The following is a 23,697-nucleotide window of genomic DNA, read 5'->3' as shown; positions in this document are numbered from 1 at the left end:
GTGTTTAGTAAAGCTTCTGGTCTCCGTTTGAATCTTAAAAAATGTGAATTACTAGCACTTGATGATTGTGATATTGATGTGATCTCTAATATTCCTGTGTAAAATAGTATTAATTATTTAGGGCTTATTATTGATAAAAATGAACTCCAAAGATGCAAGAATAATTTCACTCCCATTGCTGAAAAAACAAGAAAGAAATTCAACCTTTGGCTTTTACGTGACTTATCATTAAAAGGCAGGATTCTACTCTCGAAGGCTGAAGGAATATCAAGATTAACATACGCTTCACTATCTTTATATGTAGAACAACAAATGTGTGGAACTATAGACAAAGTTCTATATGATTTTGTGTGGAAAAGCCGCACTCACTATCTGAGAGTCTGTTTTAATGAATGAATACAGTAAAGGTGGTATCAGTTTTCTGGACTTTAATACTTTAAATAACACATTCAAAATTGGATTAAGCGTTACTTAAAGTGTCAAACTTCCTTGTGGAATTTTATTCCCCATTATGTCTTTTCCTCAGTTGGTGGACTCCAGTTTTTATTGGTATGTACCTATAATATTGACAAAATTCCTCAAACTTTCTTCATTTCATAAACAAATGCTGTTGGCTTGGTCTTTGATTTACAAGCATAATTTCTCTCATAGGTTTTGTATTTGGAACAACAGATACATTTTGTATAAAAATAAATCCATTTTCTTTCAGCAGTGGGTTGACAACAACTTATTGCTTCTAAGCCAATTACTCAACCAGCGTGGTCAGCTTTATAATTATGTTGAGTTTATTCATATTCCCTGTCACTCCGAAGGAGTTCGCTATTGTTTTTGATGCAATACCTTCAGCTGTCGTTGCACTCTTTAAAGGTTTTAATGGAGTTGGTGATCACCCTATACTGTTAAATGTGAAAGAAACAACTGTTGGAAATATCGGTTTTCACTTCAAGCTAAAAGTAAGAATAAGGCGATTTGTCAACTCTTTCAACAAGACGTTAAGAGTACGCCTGCTGCTTTATCGTACTGGTCTTCATTCGTTGTTGGGAAAAGTTCTTCTTAACCAACAAAATTAAAGAGATCTCTTTCAAAACGCTTCACAGATTTTACCCAACCAACCATTACCTGCAGAAAATGAAAAAGGACATTGATATCTGCTGTACTTTTTGTGGAGAACTAAATGAAACACTGGTACATTTATTTTGGTCTTGCCAATATACCAAGAGACTTTGGAGCAGATTATCACATTTACCCTCAATTCAAATTACTTTGAGAAAATGTTTTTCGATTCATTCAGTATGATAGAAAGCCTCATTCCGAGTATTATGGGATAAATTACAATTATTTTAACCAAATTGTATTTACATAAGTCAAAGTTTTTGAAAAAGAAGCCAAGCGTTTTGGAGCTGGCTGCCAATATTAAACAATATATTTTTTCAATTTATACCTGTACAAACAAAAAAGCTATTCGATCATATGACCTTTGTAAGCTTTACAAAATATTTGTATGAATTTTTCTTGCTTGGTTTTTGTTTTCCTTAGTAACTCCCTGGCTCGTTTAGAACATAGACCGTTATGTACGGAAAACATTCCTTCCTAATGTAGGTCTTTCAATAAAGTGTAAAAAAAAAAAAAAAATCAACTTGTCCTGGATCTCTTTCAGTTATCCGGCTCCACCTAACAACCGCGGTCCCGCATAAACTGTATCACGACGCTGGTTATCAACTAGTTCAGTCAACTCAGGGTTTCCCAATCCAGCGGTAAAGGCTTTCCTCGCACCAAGCTCCGCCTGCAGTCTTCTTACGGTGACGCCGTTATCAGAGTATTGATTGGTCAGTAGGCGGTGCTTTAACACATGGTTGATCTGATCTCCAACTTAACCTGCTCCTGACCAGGTTAGGTGATCAGCATGAGTTACCATGGCGATTGAACCCAGTAACGACTGATCCACTTTTGTAGTACAGAAAATCCTGGGTTGAACCTTAAGTTAGCTCGCCAACGCCAAATCCTGCATCGTAGTACAGGCCTCTGGTCACCTCGATAGCTTTAAGTCTGAATTCAGTCAAAACTGAGCTAAGAGTTGAGGGAATGTTTTTCAGCTGAACCAGATGTACGCCAACGTTGACTGCGTCTGCTTGTGTGACTAGGGAATGGTTAGCAAACATGTTCATAAACTAATAGTCTTTGTTGGCAGCTTATTTGCAATCAGACATTTAACTACACAATCCTTAAATTTATTGTTTATTTAAAACGTAACCGAGAACACCTCTTCAAGCTGCAACTTTAGAAAAGTCACTTTAGGATTAACAGGCTTCTCAAAATACTTGAGCCGGATTGTATGTGTGTGTAGGTGAAGATGTATGGACTAAGACTTCATTTTGTAAAATAATCAGTTACCTGCAGCACAAGGGTCATTTGTCAACATACGATAATACACAGCAGAAAGATTAAACCGTAGAAAAAGTTCAACAAAAGACCAGTTTCAAACAGGACATTGAAGTCACATTTTTTTTTTTATTTAATTATCCATAATACATTTCACTTCGGACAGTAGTTACACAGCTGTAAGGGGTCGTGGCAGAATACTAACCAGGAAATACAAAACAGACATGGTGTTAGTACATAATGTGCATCTTCTGGATGACGTGAGGAACGACCACATGCTTTAAGCTGCAAAAGAAATGAAAAATATGAAATTCATAGCAGAGACTTAAGCCTGTTCATACCAAAGATTTGCAACATTCTGACACCTGACAGTTTCCACCCATGCTACTATACCAGAGTGTAGCCCCTTCCTAGCAACGACTCTGTAGACCTACTTCCATTTGAACTTACAGCTTTTTTGTAGCTCGATATAATTTGTAGCATATGAATAAGAGTTAACTTCCAGTAGTAATGAATTGGCAAAAGAAACAAACAATAAAATTCCAAATTTGGAGTTTCATAGAACATCTGGAGAATGGCATGAAATGGGGGTCGTCCCACACAACAGACCAGAGATGTCCCCTCTTTGGTTAATTTCTCCCGTCTAGTCAGCAGTTCCATCGTTTAGAGCTGACACCAACTCAGCCAAACATTAACTATGCAGACAGCAGGTCACCAGGGGAACGGCTGATGAGAAACAGCTGACAGTTTGTAACCGACATGACCAGCTGACTTTGCTACAAGCCAATTGGCTGTTCAAACAGGTGACGTGCCTTACGTTCTAAAACCAGCCAATGGCTACTTGACAAGCAGAGTTGCAGGCGACGCCATCAGACTGCTCGTTTAAACCATTTCAGTTTACATTACGTCATAGTGTTTCTGGATATCAGTTTGTTACCTGCAACACAAGGGTCGATGTATGCTGTATCAGACTGGTCACCTTAAGGGAAAAAAGTGAGAAAAAAGTTAAACTCATATTAACATACTACTATAAGTTACTATTTTGGTAACCGTTCAGGTTGTTGTACAGCTACCACGGAACAGTGTGTGCCGGGACTTCTGTGAATGAGGTTTAGAGAGGATAGATTTACTTGGCTGGTAGTAGTCGTAGATCTTGACCACGGCTGGCTTCAGGTTCTGCACTTTGTACTCTTGTATGAGCGTCAGGCTGTGGTTGATTCTTATGTCCTTCTGCAACTGTTGGAAGAAGAACCGACCACATGATCACCAACACATCTGGAGGGACTCAGCTCTCGTTTGTCACTTTAAATCCCTCTCACCTCCCGTATGTACACCAGAACATGATCCTCCTTTTGTTCAACACGATCCACCAGCAGGGCACCTTTGAGCTGTGAGGAGACATCAGCTGGGTTACCATGACGACTAGTACTACCACCACCACCGTTTAAAGTTACTGGAATCACTCACCATGTTCAAAGACTCCGGGTCTGGGACAAATCCGGAGAGCATTTTGATATCCAGGATGACCATGTTTGTACTGGACTCCTTTCCACTATATCTGTAATGCAAATACCATAAAAATGTGATGTCAATCTGGTGCTTTGGAAGGCTCCATTTACCGTTCGTTTGAGCTGAGTTTTAGCCACCAAGTTGTAAACATTGCTCGCCCCTCCATCCAACAGTTACATAGTTCAAGCCGGTAGATGCGGATTTGCCAAAAACGTCAGTATTTGTTAATGTCGTGGATGTGCTTGTCGAGTACTCACAGGGATGTTAAATTCAGACTGAGTTTGGGTATTTTGCTGGTGCAGTTGGCCTCTGGTTGGACCAGAACACTGAGGGTGGCATCAGCAGCAGGAGTTGGGACGTTATAAACAAGAGAAATCTAAACCAGGAAAGTAATTCATAAAGTCAAGAATTCTTTTCTCCAGTTGGTTCAAATGTACAGTATGAAGCATCAGGATTGGTGCTTTATGTACACCAAACCACTGACCTGTATCGCAGCACATGCAGTGCCCTTCACCTCCAGGCTGTACTTTCCCGTCACGTCCTGCAGCTGCTTCTCCTGGTAGAGCAGTTTGTTGTTCCGATTCACGTCAAACACCAGCTGGCCACCGGGAGACCGGACCGTCACTGAGCTTGAACCCTCTGGACTGAACACCAGAGTGGAGTAGAGAGCCAGAGCCTGAAGAGCCACCACGGTGTCCTACAACACATACAGAAGAAAAGAACCAAGACCAGGGCTCTCAACTTCTGAGCAGAGTTCAGAGGGAGATTTTGGCGGCAGGGGTTTGGGTGGGGACGGGGGTCTGATCTGATCAATCAGAAATCTTTTTTTTTAATTCAGCATTTCTCTGTGTGTTATATTATGCATTGTCTGGATAAAATATAATGAAAGAGCCTAGGCTAACGGTTTTCACAATTTGGGCTGGGAGGTTTTGCGGTAAAAATATTCCAAATTATGGTATTGTTGAAAAATATAAAACCGTCAGAATAGCCCTGCAGCCGATTCAACATGTAGCAATAAGCTACCAAACAGGGGAGTACACTTGTTAATCAATATTTGGCAAAGTCACAAACTGCGACGAAAGCCGCAACTTGAAATCCTCCCTCAGCTGGTGCGTGGGGGCAGGGCCTTCTGAACTCTACGGGGACTCTTGATCCTCTACCGGTTCCAGTTAAAAAAAAAAAAGCGGTGCAACTTTGTGGCCATTACCCTGGTAATTTCTGTGTGAGAAATACAAGGTGTGGTGTGTGAGCGGTTTGAATTGAGTGTGTCTCACACCCAATGCATGAGGTATGAATACCTATGTGCATAAGTTTATACAGATGTAAAGGTTATTTTGTTTAAACCTATAGCAGCTTTATCAATTTCAGGTCTCTCCAATAGTTGATTTTCATACAGAAGAAAATTACCATTTAAAAAATATGCACCTTTTATTTGTAGTTTATGGGCTAAACCAATGTTCTCGGTATGGTTGAACTGACGCTAAACCGTCGAGGTAACGGGCAATGACGCTGTCCTGTGAGAACTATGCATGTCTAAATAAGGTTTTAAATTAATTTCCTTCATAAGCTAAATACAACATTTAAAAGAAACAGAAAATGCATTGTCAAACATGAAAATTGGGTTGTTTTCCTTGTGCCATGCCGTTTTCGGGATAATGGGCTGTCAGACAAAATGGGCTTTAGCTCACAGCTAAGCCACACATTTTTAAATAACTTTGTTAATCTTATTTTCCCAGAAGAGATTACTGTACATTTGACTCAAAGTCCAGCTTAACCCCGTTTGGGCTGTACCTGTGTGGAGGAGAATCCTCCGTAATAGTTCTGCTGGCTCGTCAGCCATCTAACGATGCGGCTGGCGTAGCCCAGGTCTTCAGCAGTCGGGGAGGCACTGAGTTTAGCCAGCAGCACATAGGAGCTGGTCTCCACAGACAGAGAGGCTGATGTTTCTGTTGCTGTCTGAGACCAGTGGAGGAAACCTCCTAAAAACAACAACAAACAGCCATCCACAAAGAGCCCAACAGGCACAGGGTAAGCTTGGTCACAGGAATGAAGCCAGAATGATTTCCTGGAGGAGGACTCACCTTCTCGTAAGCCAACAGTGTCTAGGTGACCCAGTAGGTGAGCACGGGTCTCCATGTCTCCTGCCAGGGTGAAGACGTACGCCAGCAGAGCTGTGGTGTAGGTGTTGCTGAGGTCACCGATGGACTCCTTGAGGCAAGACAAGCTAGCATTCACCGGCCCATGAACCGCAGGATCCTAGGACAGATTCAAAGAAGACGTTGTCTTTCACCGCTGCGTTTGCCTCTGGAGTCAGAACTAAACCGAGGGGAAGCAGCGTTCAATTTTAAAGGCTCCACATATCTGGAACAAACCTTTTGATGCTGCCTCTTTAAATTTGTTCACTTCTTATACTGCACCTCCTATTGTCGCATTTTATGTTTTTACTTTTAATTGTTACTGAAGTTGCGTTGTTGAAAATTGGAACTGTATGACCCACTTTGGGGCAACTGCAAGGGACCCCATCACTACCCGATGAGAGACGAGTGCAGATGAGAGTTGCGCATGTTCAGATTTAAACTGTTTACGGTGCAACGTCATACTTGAAATCTATAAATAACTTCATTACAAACAGAAGCTGGAATCATTTCAAAAACATTGATAGCTATGATTGCTAACATTGGCTCAAAACACCAGTCAAGTGACAGCCTTGGTTGGGTTTGATGCCAACATTACAGAAGTCTCTCATTAGCAGCTTCTTGGAGGCTACTTGTTGCAAAGTGACACGCGTGCAACTCCCATCTGCCCTCGACACACACCGGATAGTGACCGACCCACTCCTAATGGAGATATGAAGGGCTCATTCTAATCAAACATCAATTCTGTTTCAGGTGATTATACTCCAATGAAAACATTTCTGCCAATAGATTCTTACATCCTACACACTGGTCCTTTAAAACTAAAACATTTATAAATAATCAACTCACATTTATGTACATATTCATCTCCAAGAAGGCAGCAGTGATGTAGGCACTGAGAGTAACTTCATCAGACACACCACCCTGTAAAGAGGAAGCATAAGGAATTAGTGATCTGGTCTGACTCACTGGATGCAGAATGTAGGCCTGGCTGTTACTGTATTCTGCTCCCCTTTTACCATCTCTATCAGTTTCAGCCAAAGCCAGTCTATTCCCCCATAGCCAGAGGCATTGCACACAATTCTGGGCCTGGTAAAAAAGGCTCTATGGCCCACATCCACAGGCTGTTCATTCTAGCATCTTTTTGGGCCCTCCACACGAGGGCCGTGCATACTCAGTCCTCTTCCCTTTGGTTAGTATTTTGATTCCCTGGTTGGTATATAACTGAGTCCTGATAGATTTAACTGACCACCTCCACCATCATTCAAACCATAAACTCTCAGCTCATAACCTCACACGAGATGACCGATCAGATTGTTTACCATGTAGGTATAGGACTCTATTCAAAGACATGTCACTTTTGGATGGAAATCTTTTCAATACATAGGGGACTCAAATTTGGTATTTTCCCAGATGGGTCACTTATGTAAAAAGGAACCTTTATTTTGATTTAATAAAATGGAGAGATGGGTAAATGTATGTAGTACATCAGTAAATATCAACAATTTGTATATTAAGTTATTACACACTGTACATATTTGTATATAGGGCCATGTACTGTATATACAGACATAGATCACTGTACTTCCAACACTCAGGGGCCTGACTCAAGCAGACTTCAGCATTTGTGAAACAGGACACTGCCACGGTTTAGAAATTCTCGTCAGTTGGAAATCGGAAATACATTTGTGAGTCCCACAAGAATCTTGCATGCATGACTCACAATTATGGCATTTGTTTTTGATAAGTGAAACCTGTTGAAATTAATCGGAGGGGGAATTCTCACTTTTCAAATTGTTGCTTTTATTTTGCAAATTTTGTGGAGGGGCCCCCAGGCTGGCATCCACTACTGAGACATGAATCAAAGTCCAGCTACAGCAAAAGTGGCATTTAGTAAAATTAACTTCCTCACCTTCAGTTTCAGTTCTTGTCATCCAAACTCTAGTAAAGAGGGACTTTAACTACCTTCATTATGGTGTGGAAGAGCGTTCCCGACTGTTCAAAACAGCCATTTTTTCGTTGTTTACTTTTCAGCCAAGTCACGGACGCTTCGATGTTCGCTGGGTCAACGTAGATGAAAGTCTGGGCTTTGGCAAACGATCGCAACACAAATGCAGTCAGCCTGAGGATATTAGAAGCAAGACAAGGAGGAAGCTCTTATGATCTGTTTAATGCTCACGACAATCATCTACTCTACAAGTATAAACTGTATGTCGTAGTAAATGTTGCACACCATGTAAATGTATAATTCATTATTCTTTGTGGATGATTGACCAGTAACGTTCTCACCAAGTGTTCCCTGGTCCTGCTCCAAATGTGCTGTAAGCTCCGTAGTTATCTTTGTAGTTCAGCTGTCTCTGGTAGCCTGTAGAACAATAGACACCCACCAATTAGGGCATTTACAGATTGGATTTCAGATTAGCTCATTTTAGGTGAAAACAGCTCTAACTGAATCTACAGCTGTAGTAAACATTTTATGCCTTTACTAGACCGGTGACTAAAAAGATGACAGGAAATTAGGGGAAGAAAGGAATGACATGCAACAAGGTCATTATGGTGGGGTGGGGGCCTGTTGTCAGCACCGTAACCCAGAGGCCAGCAGGGTGCCCCTGATCTGTAGTCTCCAATAGGAATGACGAGCACCGTCAAGTGATTATGCACGCCGCTTGTTCCATTTTGTCCAACCAGCACCAGAATGTAGCAGACTGTAGATTTGGCAGATGTGTTCTTTTAGCTACCAGAGTAAAATGGAGCCTCACCACTGGTCAGGAAGTTGGTAGCCTTTTTCCTGATGGCTGGGGTCAGCTGCTGGGTGTCTCTCAGGTACTCCAGGACGTAGATGTCCGGGGCAAGGAGCGCCATGTTCTGCTCTCCACATCCATATGGCATCTGCAGCAGCCCATCCAGGTTCTCCAGAGCCCGGCCCAGGATGTCACCTGCCCAAAAACACAGAATCACTGAGACCCAACGCGCAACTAACCTGACCTTTACTTTCTACTGGGGCTTCAAAGTACAAACCGTACGTTCTTATGTTATACCACCTTTTGTTAATCCCGACAGAAACTAATTGAAAGGGATTGTTTGGCTTGAGGTCATGGTGCAAAGGACCCTAGGGTCAAATTACTCTAAACACCGCCCCCCGAGAAGCTTTTTTCACCTGGGTTGAAGATTGGGAGAGTTAGCGTAGAGTAGGGTCATCAGCTGAATAGCTTAGCGCAGGGGCTAATGGACCCACGTTTGTATCTTGTAAATGACCCCACTAATAATTCCCGAAATGATACCAAACTTCTACAGTAGTACAAATGGGTTATGCACTCAAAACGATGGATTGGAGAGTTTGTAAGTACACCAGAAGTTTAGGTAAATAACACTTGGCTTCTCGTCTCTGCGGCTACCAGCAGTAAGAGTGCTAAGGGACGTCTACAAAACTACAACACTGAAAATAAATAAACATTAATTTACTGATTAAAGGTAATGTCTCCAAACTTACCTCAATTATAACTTGTTTAGTGATACTACAGCACTTTAAAAAAAAAAAAAAAATATTTTGTCTCTTGTCGGTGGGTGTTTGGCTTGAGGTTATGGTGCAAAGGACCCTAGGGTGAAATTACTGAACAATCACTTTAATATGTTGAAGGTGTAAATGCACTTTGTATTTTGGCTTTACTTTGTCGTGTGGTTAGAATAAAAATGAATCAAATTAACAGATTGCTTATTCCTAGAAGAAAGGGAAAGCAACTCAATTAAAATGAATCCATTAGTTTACCAAGTACTGATACTGAAGCTCTGGCAGATCCAGCAATGTTCTCAGGGAGTTCTATGTCCATTTCCTCTGTCAAAGCTTGCCCTGTGAACAGAGAGAGAGAACAAACACTCAGCACTAAAATAAAGTCAGACAGTTAGTGGATCATGTATTGAAACAGGTTAGACTGGCTTAAGATCAGACAAAAATGGAGGGTTCTTTCATTAGGTTGATAATTTATTTAATGACAGTTAGGATATTAATTAGTTAATGACACCTGTGCTAGACTTGCTACAATGAAACTAAGTGCTATCTGCAAGTAGTGAATGTCTCCACCGCATGTTTTAAACAAGCAATCTAGTCGACTTCCAGTATTTGACTTTTCACACGTTTGACGGGCCAGGCCTGCTGTAAACTGTACGGACCTTTTGGGCAGAGCAGCCAGTTGTAGGCGTTGGTCATCTCAGTTCCCTCAGCCTGAGAGGGAAAGAAATAATGTGAGTTACAGAGTTTCCATTTGGTTAATGGATAGAAAATTCTCTTTTTTTATAAAAAAAATAAAATAAAAAAGTACCAACCTTTACTATGAGAGGTCGTGTGACCACATCAATTCGTCCTCTTTCAGGCACGCTCACAACCTCATTGTCACATGAAGTTTGGGATGTCACAGCCTCAGCTCTCACCGACACATTTACAATTCCTAAAAAGAACAAACCGTTTCAAACGTGATTCAGAACTATGACATTTTGTCACCAATGGGGATCTCGCCGATTTGACAACTTAAAATAAAAAGCCTCCTCCACCTCGGCAGCCTGGTGGATAAAAGCTCCAGTCTCACCTAAGGCTGAGGGGGCCATGGTCCAGCTGAGGGTCTTGCGCTCACTGCCACACAGACAGGATGTGTACTGGTCACCAGAGAGGGGGGTGAGGGTGTAATCTAAGGAGGGGGTTGGAGTCACAGTGACCTGTTCAAGAGAGAATATACATTTAAAACTGGAGATTTCAGGCAAATTATAGTTATTGTAGTCATTACTACAATAACTTTTATATATAGCACTTTCCAGAGTAAGATTTACCATAAAGGTGGGGAAAAATGGTAAACATGACACCTGTTAAACATCAGCGGGTTAGCATAGCAGGAATGTTAGCATGCCAACATTAGCATTTATAGGTCACAAAAACAAATTAAAAAAATTAAAATTACCATGATGCAGCTGGTCAGGTAGTTGAAGGTGGTTGCCTTCAGTTCAAAGTGCTCCCCCCGGATGATGGAGTAGGGCAGGCTGAGCTCCAGGAAGAAGGGCTGGAAGACCGTGAGGTTTTTACGCCGAGCCAAGCCGAAACCCTGAGGGGACAGACAGAAAGCCTCCGTCTCCCAGGTGGTGATGGTGTCCGGGACCGTGAAGGACACATTCTTCGTTCCAAACTCTCTGGATCAGCAGATACACAGACGCGTTACGGTAAACTTGAAAATACTCGCATGATTAAGATTAGTTTAAAAAAAAATTACTTATGGGTCGACTTAAATTGCAGTAACACTGCCATGTTGTAGTTACTGTTAGCCAACAAGAATGTGCAAATGTCAAATGGTTTCATATGCTGAGTCCTTGAGATCTCAGAAACTCAAATGCAGTTATACTGGGTATCATGTGTACTCTAGCCCAAAAAGACTATTCCCCATACACAATTTAAAAGAAATTGCCTATAAAATGAATATATTCTGCTAAAATAAACTAACATGAGACTCCAGGCTTAGGAGCAGTGTCAGTAAATTAGTTCCATGCCATTCGTGTGTGGAGGGAGACTGCAGGAAGTCCGTGAGAGACTCTGACCATCAAAACCCTCTGTGGCAAAAACTCACCCAACTTCCACCAGGTCCCATATCCAGGTCTCAGGGAAGAAAGTGCGGACAGTCTCTACTGGGGATTTATCAGGAGATGGACCATTAAGATCCACAGCAAGTACAACAGGGCCAGGGGCTGCCATTACTTCTTTCATCATGGCTATGGTAGGAAGAATGTAGAAAATATTCCATTAGGTAAAAACCAAAGCAGTGATTTTAATGAGCAAGTAAATATTCAGCATGCATCACTGAGCAAAAAGAAAGTCACCATAGTTGCCATAGCCACGATAGCCCTGGTAGTATTCTCTTCCTTTGTATTTGAGGCATGAAGGCTCTCTGATAACCAGGTTTGTTGCCATCTTCATCCCTACATTCTAGATAATCCAACAAACAGCCATCACTGAAAAGTTGATAAATGTGCAACAATAACTTTAGTATACTTTATTTGGGACACTCATTTGTGTAGGAAGTACCTGGAAAACTGTATAAGCGTCAGCTGTCCCATCACCTCCGGGGTACGGCAGAACAGATCTTCTCGGTCTCACAGGCAAACATTCTACACCATCTTCAACATTATATGGAATATAGGACAGTTTTGTGACCGGCAACAATTGAAATATCTGAAAAGAAAAGGTTTGGTTCAAAGTTATAAACTGACAATGTTTGATGAAGATCTGACAATTGGGACACACTTGGACACTAAGATACTCTTATATCTTGAGTCGTGGCTGTAAAGTATATTTGTAAAATCATTGCCTTTATCCATAAGGCACTCTTACAGAGGGCTATGTCTCACATGTGATCATAACCTTATACTACAGCATTTTCATAACTCCATGCTTACAACTGGGTAAAAAGAACAAGCAGCATTGAGCTGCATTGCATGTTTGATAACCATGTACAACTGGTAGAGGGAGAAAAAAAGATTAATCACGGGACAGGTAGATAACCGCACAGTAAAAATGGATGATCCATTTGCAAAAGATCACGCAGAGGTAACAAGTTATGCATGCATATAGTTTGGGTTGATTCCAGTAGTTACCTTGGCTGCATCCAGAGTCTTCCCTGGCTCCTTGATGAGGACGCTCTGGTCAACAGCGCTCACGCCACACAGAGATTCTGGCTGGGCGGTAACCCGCATGATGGTCTCCTCTCCTGGGACGGCCGAGGACGGAGAAAACTCCAGAGACACCTGACAGAGGAAAAGACACAGCGCACCATCTGGACTTTAGTGGGAGATGAGAACCTGGGATCTTTTCAACCTGACACAATCTGGTATTTGTTTTCTCCCACATTGATGATATTTAATCAAAATGCCTGTGTGAGTTTTCTAACGTTGTATTCAATAGTAATAGTAGGAAATTGGGGAGAGAGAGAGGGGAGACGACATGCAGCAAAGGGCCACTGGTCGACGCCACTGGATTATACCACTCTACCCATGCAATAGTCAGAAAATGGTGGCCCCAACATGTAGGAAGTTAATGTAATTCATTTCATTGGGATACTTAAAAATTGCTCAAAAATAATATATGTCTTCCATAGATAACTGGCTCTCTTCAAGAAAATGCTACATGCTGTATTGAGGTTTTGTAACAACTAACAAACCCTTTGATTGTGCACCTACAATCTGACGAGAACAGCCTTTACCACGTCTCGGTTCTTCCCAAGCTGACCTTTTGACTGAAGCACTGCTCGGTAGAGAAGTCGGCGCTGTTGGCGATCACCGTCTCACTGGGGAGGACGGAGTAAGCCACGACCTGGACGTCTGGTGCCATGTCTGGAGACACCGTCAGCTTACAGGACACCTCGCCCTCATTCACTGAAACAACAATCACTCACATGACTCCATAGATCGGCCAGGCTAACTCAAAAGGATCCTTTTAAGACAAGTCACTTTGCTCACCCAATTTATCTTTGATTTCCACCCGTTCAACTCCTTGTAAAACAATGGCCCCTCTTGATAAGACCTGGGAAATTGGAAAGAAAAAAAACGACAAAGAGTAATGCAACATGCCCCGTCTGCGGTGAGGTCATGTGATTAAGTACATAGTGGAAGAGGTTTATATGGTTCATGTCAAAATGTTTTGCTTTAAGTTGAAAAAGGAGGAGTTATTCAAAAGGCAACAACCTATCCAGAGCAGGATATTTAAGAGTCTCCGTAAAATGTATTAAAAAGGGAATGCTACAATTTTACAAATCTAAACCACAAGTCTGTATATAGGAGAGTACTACTGCATATTGTTGGGGGGGAATGTTCCCTTGCATAAGTCAGCATTGGTTGGGGGCTGAAGACACTCTTGGTTCATCGATTTGAATCCTTTTCCCCTAAACTGTCATTTGTGATCCTCCACTGGCTTAATCTCCCCAGACTGGATATTTAACTTTTAATATTTGGATAAAGGTAGTGGTTTTAAAAACCTCTTCCCCATGTCCATGGAAGTGGTGAGAGGAAAATAGTTCAACCACTCACCAGATAAATCACATCCATAAAGCCCTGGGCCTCTCCAACGACTGTGTACTGGATGGAGAGGTCCTCTTCTTCGTCACAGGAAAGTGGTTCATCCTTCTTCTTCACATCCAGGGAGCTGACTGTCTTCGTATCAGGAGAAGAAGGTGTGGCCAAAGACACCGTGTGATCGTTAGACTCGTAGTATGGCGTTCTGTAAGGACTGTAGCCCAGTGTCGGTGTGTCGCTAACCTAGAGAGCAGAGAAAACAAACACTAAATGACATCATGGCAGATGAAGTAGAAGAAAGCTTCAGTTTTTACAGCCATAACTATTTTCTTCTTTTTGGTATAGACCGATTGTTCCTATATGGCACCTTGGTCAGTTGCGGCATATTGAGAAACTATTTGAGGTGTCAGATTTGGACTGTGTCATCAACTTCATGATGAATGTTGGTTACAGATTGTAGTTTCTACTTCTTACTTGTAAGTGGACGTCTCCTTTAAAGGCAGCTGTGCTCAATGAGAAAGTGGCGACGCCATCACTGTCGGTTGTGAGATTCTGTAACCAACGCGATGACCACCTTTCACCCTCAAACAGGAACACCGGCATGGCAGGAATGGGCGTATTATTGTAATGAACTGCTTTAACCTGTCGGAAGCACAACGTTGTATCACAGAGAATGCCCACTGCTTCAGCTGCACTGTGTATAGAAGCACATTGAAGAAGTGAAGCCCAAATGCACTTACTTTTCCTTCCACATTTGATCCTTGGTTATAAATCTTGGGAGTGTCGGTGAAAGACAGCTTTCCAACAACATAAGAAATCACCGTAGTCTTCTCTTGGGAGCGTGAAATCCCTGTACAAGAAGGCTTCATGTTACAACAATGTGGACGCCATATTGTTTCAATACATGGCATAGTCATTTTGTTATTATAGGCCAACTAACTCTTTTTGAAATATAAGTACAATATACGTTAGGACTTGCCTGTCCCCTCCTCTTCCATATTTGCACTGAGTTGCAGTACATCTTGCAGAGCCTTCTGCGCAATTCTTGTGAAAGTTGACATTGCGAAGCTGAAAGCGGCACAGCCTCTCTTGTCCGTCTAGAAAGCACAATTAAATAATGTCCAAGACTGGAAAAAGTGAAGGACATTTCAAACTTTCCACACGTCAGACCCTTATTACTTAAAAACTTTTGACTGTTAAATTGTCCAACTACCATCCCGTGTATAAAAATGAACTTTTACACTCCCAAATTTGTACATCAGACCGACAAGACAGATGACCATATGTAGTGTTAAATGTGCACATTATGTAGGAGGCTATGGACCTTGCTTCATGAGACGGTCACCATAGCTACTGTACCTGCTTTGTCTCCTTGTAGCAAGGCATCGGGATTACATCGATTCCCTCTGGATGTTCAGGGGTGATTGGACGGGGTATAACATAGGAATCAAGAGGTCGGCACACCTTCAAGTCAACACTGCCTGGCACAGGCTGTCCGTATGTATACCTAATTAGATGAAATGGAAAAGAAATTTTTTTTAAAAGAAACCATGCCCTAAACTGGACCCATTTTAGATTATTTAAGAGTAATGAGCAAAAGAGCTTTTACTTACGTTGCACAGACTTCAGCTTTGACTTCTTCCTCATCAATACTTACTTCATCAGGTGCATTTATTTGTAGGTCAAATTTAGGCAAAACTGTGGACAAAAGGATTATTAGCATGTTTGCTTCATTAAACAGATTAAAAGTAATAGTTAAAAAAGAAAGATTACCGTATTTTTCCACCTTGAAGCTGTGTTGTATTTTAGCGGACCCAATCGACACAGTAACTTGGTAGGCTCCTTCACGGGCCTCAGAGTTCAAGGTGTAAGAAAGCTGCAATATCTTCCTATTGGAGGAGGTTTCATTCAGCCACTGGCCAATCCTGTTGCTGTTAGAATCCTGTTAAGTGAAGTAAAGAACATGGGACAATGGGAAACTCATGAAAAGTGGCATTTCTTCTACAAGATGGCAGATTAAAGTGGGCCACGGTTTGGACAGCACACACGCCAATATCAGTGGCCAGTTACAGATATATTGGTCTTCATGTATAATGTACAGAATTTGCTGCAAAAGTATAAACATTTGTGTCATTTCCTTTTTAAAAGCAAGTTTTATGTAGTATGACAATCCTATCTTAACTTTTGGTCCACTTACTAGCTAGTCTTGGGAGTTTTAGAAATGCAAAAAAAACTAAAGAAACTCATCATCTAATGATTAACATTAGAGGCTGTTAATATCTCCAGAAAATGTCTCCCCCCCCACACTTTTTTGGCATCAGAAAATGCAGCCTGTAAAGCAAGAATTTGTGTCCAAGGTCATGCATGAATTCTGACACGTTACAGTCATCGTTCATAAAGGTCTTGTTCAAGTTGTAAAACAGGCCTCCACACAATGGACTGGGCCGTTATCACATTTGATACAGAATCTGTCAAACATTCCATAAAGCTTGGACCTAATACGCTTATAATCACTTCATTTTTTTAGGAGATTAACATGCTGAACTTTTAATAGCCTAATAAGTCCACTGGAGCATTTTGCTTTAAGGCATTTGTATTAGAAAAAAAAAAAAAAAGTAACTCCGTTTAATATACCCAGTATGTTAAAGTGTAGATATTACTCTTACCTCCATTGAGATTACATCGTACTGTAAGAGAAAGAAAGATTTGTTAAAGCACAAGCTGCTTTGTATTCCTAGCATCACATTGACAATAATGAGTTAAAGACTGCCGCTCTTAGATTATTATGATTTATAGTTTTCTGGAGAAAAGAAACTGTTCTATTGTAATCTTTAGAATAGATTCCAGTGTTATTTCCAATTCTATAGGATCATTTGTGACAAAATGTTGCAAACTGGGTCAGCAACCTTCAAAGCAGCTTGGTAGGTTTACCTAAAAAAAGGGGCTGTGGTTGTTCTGACCCAGAGCTTCACCAGGAGCTCAGATTGTGGTTCAATCCAAACTAAAACCTGCACCATTACCAAACCATAATCACTGATACGGTTTATGAAGGAGACGTGAAGAAAGGAAAGCCTGTTCAAACACTCACCAGCTGATTGACAGGTCTTAACTTGGTATCCAGTGTGATGACTCTGAAATGCACTGAGAGACATGCAGAGAGATTACATCAAGCCTTTCCAGCTCTTCTACAGCAGTGGTAGACATCCTATCAGGCCAGTGATTGGTCTTCTGTTAACTGAGACATTACACAGCCTTGGATTTCAATAAAGTGGATAGTTTTACACGGACACTGCCGTTAAGGGATAGCACCAATTTTGACATAAGATACCTTGTTTTAAATATAGTCAGAGTGGGACATTACTAATATATCCAGAATGTGGAGACTTGTGCTCTCAACTGCAGCAGGGGAAAAGTAGTACATTTCATTTATACTATTATATATAGACACTGTATATGCCAACATGTTTCTGGGCTTCTGTGAATTTAACCTCTACACCCTGTTAAAGAGACTTGATATTCTGGGGCACAATCAGTTTCTCACTACCTGTTAGAGCCAGTAGTCAGAGCTGACACATTTCCATCATTGTGGGGCTTTATTTTAAAATCCTGGGAATGTCAATATATAAGATTTGATATGGCTTATGGAAGGAATCTCACCTCAACCAGTATTATAAGCAAATACAAAAGTCAAGTAATCTAGATAAGTAACCAAGCAAACCGATTAAAAAAAAAAGCTAATCTAAAGTAACTATCATAAATAAAGTACAAACCATCAGCTCTAAATTACCCGTTTGTCCTGGGAGGTAGATCGGTTTATCCGTTTGGATGAAGGTCATTGGTTGATAGACTTTGATCAGAACTTTTCGGACTTCTTTAGAGTAGAATGTGTCGCCTCGTACCTCCACCTCAAAGTTCTGCACCACTTCATCCTGCACTAAAGGAACCTGTGACAAAGATTTTATAGACCGAGAATCATTACATCCCATTCAAACACGATTTATGAAAATTTAACTTTCTGTTGCAACTTAAATGGTTAAAAAAAATAAAGAAAATCACACATTTACAACAGCAGTTTACACAATTATGCATTTATATAGTGTGCTTTCCTTTACAAATCTGTGTGTATGGGTTAAGAAATCCCATCAATGGTTTCCAACTAAAATCTTTCCAAAACTTTTTGGGGAAATGAGCAAATCAGGAAAGTTGCGGACCTTAAATTCAATGCAGGTATGAAATTCTATACTGGAGGTCTTCTCCAGAAGGGTTGTATTCGCCTCTTCTGACATCAGAGTGACGCTCATTTCCAGAGTCTCGCTGGGCTCCAGGAGACTGGCACAGAATTTGGTCTCAGCGCCAGATTCAAGAACTGCAGGAATGGTTACCATGTACTGCCTACAGCCACAGACACACACAGTACACATCTCACTGGATCCGATATGGAAATAACCCCAACCCAGAAGATTATGCAGCATTAAATCCTTACCAGTGATCAAATCATTCAACCACAGGCTATTCTTTTTTTAACTGGGGAGGTAACTTACGGTCCTGCCGCCGCTTGGCCCACGCACATCCAGCTCAAGAAGACCCACAGTTTCCATGTCCACATCTGGATCCCAGGATGACCCATGACTGAATGAGATCATCATGAGTCAGCATCTGTTTAATAGTCTGATAGAGAATCCCACCCCATCCTCTACCTGATTTTAAGGTAGCCCATTTAATCATTTAAAGACTTCATGTTGTGGTGTGTAAGGCAAACTGCAATTTACAGTTTAATTAGGTCATGTTTGAAGTCCAGAAAATGTGTCATTCCAAGTGTGTGTACGCATGTCCATACATACCAACCGCTACCGTTCAGGGGAGGTCAAACAGGAAATCATTCATTTACAATCTGAAGGGTACAGATGTAGCGTTGTATACGGTAATTTAGCCTACTTCGGATGTAGCCTATCGCTACGCTAAACCGGGTATCACTGACACTGTCACGAGCATATAGGGGTGTCAAACTCCCTTTTCCCAGAGGGTAATTGCAGTTTAAAAAAAAAAAAAAAAAAAAAAACACTTCTGTATTTTGTTTGGTGCACAACTATAGGAGGGCCAAAATGTATTGTGAACCCAATTTGATATACTGACCGGATCTAAATCTGCAAGGGGCCGGATTTGGCCCGCGGGCCTTGAGTTTGACACATGAGAGCTAGAGCTAAACAATAAGAGATTGTTGTAGCAACCAACGAAATAACAAAATTATTACAGCGCATTTCATAAGAACAAACCCAAGGACGCTTTTAAACAAGTAGAGGGAGACAAGGGAAAAGAGAAATAGTAGGCCAACACAAACATGGACTGGAAGGACTGGATCATTTAATGTAGGCTGCTGAAACCTCTACAACCACATCGCGCAATCCATGTGGTGTTAGAAGAAAGAAATCTAAAAATGGATACACATTTACATAAGAGCCAATTCGGGGGGGGATTTTGACCCCCCCCAATCCCGTCATTGCGTCCATCCATTGGGACTAGGACTCGGATTTCGCCAGTCGTCGTTCACTTTCCCTTTTAGCTTTTGCTCTCCGTTTAACTTAAAAGAAAGCAACATTTGGAAAGTCTTCCGTTTGCTTTAGAAGGCTATACAGCTGAACCAGAGTCTCCGATATCCCCGCCGCCCCGCCACAAAACTGGAGAGTAACCAAAATCCCCAAAAGTGAATGCCTTTAATTAAGTGAAAGACCCGCGTAGCAGCGCCATGTTTCAATTCCAGCTCCCCGAGCGGAAGTCTTACCTCTTTCAGACCCCCTACCACGGTTGGGCTGAGTTGTCTGATCGGGGGCTCAACGCTCCTTTTGGAAATTGGGACCAAGCCCGTCTCCATCGGTATATATCCCTGGTCATGATGACAATTCAGATCACCTGTGTCCACCAAGGACCAATCAACAATTACCTTAGGTGCTAGAAATGGGTGGGGCTTACACGTCACATATCCAGTGAACGGCTAAGAACACATATAGGCCTACTCCAATATCTCACCTTTTTTTTTTTTATTATGAAATCTCCAAAAGATTTTGGACAGATTTGGAGTCTCACTTTTTTTTGAACCCACCAACTTTATCTACTCCTTAAACCTTACAGATATCATCTGTTTCTCCGATAATTAAGGTAATGGTGCTCCTGAGTCTAATCTAATAAATGTTGTTATTCTGTATGCAAAATTCTATATTCACAAGCAGAAATGTTCTAACTCATCTCCTACTTTTGTACCTGTTCTCATAGAATTGAAATCTCTACTGCTATATTTAACAGTGAGTTCATTTCATTCAGGTGTGAGGATGGTGGACCAGGAAAGACAGGGGAAGGCAACAGGGAGGTCTAACGTTAGGTGGAGGTGTAGGGGGAGCAGCTTGATACCAACAGATTAATATCCTAATATTAATATGGAAACACTAATATAGAAAATCTATTACATAATGTTTGTTTGACAATATGTCTTAGTGGAGAAGAACACAGACAAGGAGTGAATGAGACAGACATGAGGTGGGCGATGACATCAGGTAGAGATGAGACCAGTGATGACATCAGGTAGAGATGAGACCAGTGGTGACATCACATAGAGATGAGACCAGTGATGACATCACCAGTGATGACATCACGTAGAGATGAGACCAGTGACATGACATCAGGTAGTCCAGTATGGTTTCTGTTGACCAACGTATTCACCGTGTCCTTTTTGGGGAAAAGAGAGTGCAGACGGAGATGGAAACTATAACAATCAGCCTAGATGTCTGACAGTGGGGACGTAGTAAACAAATCAGAACGCACATTTAAACATCTGCAACGCATATGCTTGAATGCCCATACATGATGATGTCCAGCACACTTATTTATTGTATAAATTGTTGCTGCATACCCCTCTGACACTGGGTAGTTGGGTAGTTGGGCCCCTGCTCCTTGTACACGAACAATGTTCCCAATGCTCGAGTTCAAGTGCAGCTTTCGTCGTCAGTCCCCTTTTTAAACGAACGTTGGACTCGTGGACATTCACTAAAAGACCCTAGGTTGCATTTTGGCCACGGTTTTGGCTTTCCTAGCTTGTTTTGCTGGGTTGACTTTTTGTGCTTCCTTACTGTAAAGTTATTTGTAGCATAATTTTCTGGCCTGGCCTAATGCACGAGCCTCAAAAATATTTAAGTTTAACGTTAATAATACTTTTTAGCTACCGTTTCAACCTGAAATCAATACTTACAGGCCATCGTAGCTTTTTACTGTGGACAAAAAATAAGAAATCTGACCTAAGAACTTTTTTTCTCATCTAAGGAAGTCAATGTTATTGCACTTCCATGGCAAGAATAGCATGCGTGTCAGCATCTTTTAATAAAGTGAATTAGTGTAAATCTCTCTCACGCATAAATCTTACCTCAACACTAACTTAGGGTAATTTTAAACATCATAAACATAGCAATGCATGGCAAACATTGCATTTTAACAATACTTTTGAGAGGACCCCCCCAAAAAACAAAACAACAAAAAAAAGCTAATGAATATAATTAGTGTCATGCTGGAAACATGGAAACATTTTAGCCAAGAATGACTGCTGACAGTGATGTCTTTGTGTTTACAGGAGGATCTGGGGACCGCAGGGAAAACCTGGCAAGCAACACTTTTCCTCCTTCCAGGGGCAGATAATGGTTTTCTGCCCCCCCGCAAAAGAACTTGAGGAACGGTCTCAACTTGGATTAGGTAAATGTGAGATTAAAGCACATAAAACTCGAGCGTTATTTACTTTGACACCTTATCTAACCTTCTTGCAAAGGAAACTATGGAATGAGCTGCTTTGAATTTGATGTTGGCTTGAGCCTGTCTGGTCCCATTTGTTATACTGTCTCTATATTGGGAAACAATTGACTATGTTAAAATACATTAAGCATTTGTTTTAAAGAAATATTATAGAGCAGTTTACTCTTTGATGCATTTTCACAAGTTTCCATGTAGCCATCTTATCCTTCAAATCCTTCAAATATAAACTAAGATAAACCTTCATTGATCCCCACAGGGGAAATTCACGTGTTGCAGTAGCACAGAGACAATGGAGAATAATGTTCTTACTATTTGCAGATGAATATAATAAGAATGTAAAAGGTTTCAGAGACCAAGTGTGTTTTGGTGTATGCTTATTTAGCTTAAGCCATAACTATAAGATAGTTAGGGTCTCAGTGGCCTCGAGCAAAGTACATTGAGTAATAATAACAAATGAGGACGAGACATAAAACAGTGGCCCCCACCCTGGCGGGTGTTGTGTGAAGATAGCAGTCCCGGTGAGGAAGAAGAAGAAGAAGAAGAAGAAGAAGAAGAAGAAGGGGCCCAAGAAAGTGCTTTGTGATCCCACAGATCTGTGTATTGAAACTCTGATGCTTGGCTGATTAAACAAATGCATTTGACTAAAAAAAATAATAGGCTAAACTTCAGCTGGAATCCAATTTACTACGGCAACACTGTTGACCGCATCAGTGATCTCTTTTCATCCCGCATTCTTTCTACAGCCATTAATACCAGTTTTCAGGCTGCCAAATAGTACACACGTTAGTGCAAATGAACCGGAGATATCAGGGTTTCAATCTCCACCTCTGAAAAATTCCGCTTCTCAGCCGGATTACGTCTCGCCATGTCGTAAATTGTAGGGGCGAGGCCTCAAAACCCAGAATATATTGGGGCGTGATATTTAAATGACGATCGTTTCCAGCCGCCGCATTTATCAATGTACGACCATTCTTACGCTCGGATTGGTGTGATACGAACTTTTCATGAATACCACGTGAAGCCTGTCGTAAGATGATTTCTGCGCTCATATCTGCGCTGGTTTCTACGTTAGGTTGATAAATGAGGGCTGTAGAAAGAATGCGGGATGAAAAGAAATCACTGATGCGGTCAACAGTGTTGTCGTAGTAAATCGGACTCCAGCTGAAGTTTAGCCTATTTAATTTATACATCACATTTTCTATAGTCCTAATAGTAATATACAGGCTTCTTCTGCAATCTATTAGGCCTACATGTAGGTGTACCTATAATTAAATAAATACACGGTAGCGGAGTTTATGCAGTGTCTTTTATTTTACTCGTGTTCGTCGGAACGAGGCAACAGCTGAGGGAGAGCGCGTGTCCTCCGCCCCCCCGTGCTGGACCCTGTCTCCTGACAGCAGAGGGGCTGGGAAAACAAGCCAAAATAACTTGGTCAATGGCAGAAATAAATCATTCACTTGAAAGAGAAACAAAAACCTGAAGAATAAATAAAAATGTTGTGCATCGTCATGTTTCCTGTATTGAATAGGCTACCTTTTAAAAGTGAGGAATAATATCCTGTCTCCTTCGTATAGCCCTCAGTTGGTGGCTGTTCTGGACACTGCTCTCTGGGCATCGGGTCATCTGGCTCCATCGCTACATTTATGGCACCGTGTTTTCCTGTGCGATGTTGTGCAGAACCCCCACAGGCTAAAACAATGTTGCAGACCGGCGCATAGAGGTCTTCTAAAAGAGCCAGATCTGCCATTGCTGATAATTGATCAACTGATGACTTCCCCTTCTCCTGTTAAACTGATTATATGCTGCACCGCAAGTCCACACTGACTCGAAAACTTGCGTACACGAG

The 23,697-nt window shown here is 41.4% G+C and overlaps 1 protein-coding gene across 1 annotated transcript; it reads right to left on the bottom strand.

Moving 5' to 3' along the window:
* Window positions 1–2,488: 2,488 nt before the first annotated feature.
* On the bottom strand, window positions 2,489–19,953 carry LOC114553084 (alpha-2-macroglobulin). The gene is made up of 37 exons (XM_028574197.1): window positions 19,843–19,953; window positions 18,605–18,692; window positions 18,275–18,455; window positions 17,851–18,007; window positions 17,152–17,204; window positions 16,730–16,750; window positions 15,837–16,005; window positions 15,677–15,761; window positions 15,423–15,570; window positions 15,043–15,160; window positions 14,804–14,913; window positions 14,538–14,705; window positions 14,079–14,306; window positions 13,512–13,575; window positions 13,282–13,427; window positions 12,651–12,800; window positions 12,082–12,228; window positions 11,877–11,982; window positions 11,627–11,768; window positions 10,970–11,195; window positions 10,604–10,730; window positions 10,344–10,465; window positions 10,191–10,242; window positions 9,790–9,870; window positions 8,783–8,959; window positions 8,313–8,388; window positions 7,989–8,145; window positions 6,873–6,947; window positions 5,970–6,144; window positions 5,680–5,867; window positions 4,373–4,585; window positions 4,146–4,264; window positions 3,847–3,937; window positions 3,699–3,767; window positions 3,510–3,615; window positions 3,317–3,358; window positions 2,489–2,664 (listed from the first exon to the last, which is right to left on the bottom strand). The coding sequence occupies exons 2-37, from the start codon at window positions 18,688–18,690 to the stop codon at window positions 2,660–2,662; spliced, it is 4,380 nt and encodes a 1,459-aa protein (XP_028429998.1). The 5' UTR covers window positions 18,691–18,692; window positions 19,843–19,953; the 3' UTR covers window positions 2,489–2,659.
* Window positions 19,954–23,697: the final 3,744 nt, after the last annotated feature.

The sequence above is a fragment of the Perca flavescens genome, chromosome 3 (genome assembly GCF_004354835.1).
Source record: "Perca flavescens isolate YP-PL-M2 chromosome 3, PFLA_1.0, whole genome shotgun sequence".
Taxonomy (NCBI): Eukaryota; Metazoa; Chordata; class Actinopteri; order Perciformes; family Percidae; genus Perca; species Perca flavescens.
Note: the sequence above shows the minus strand (reverse complement) of the source record. Positions and strands in the feature narration are given on the sequence as shown.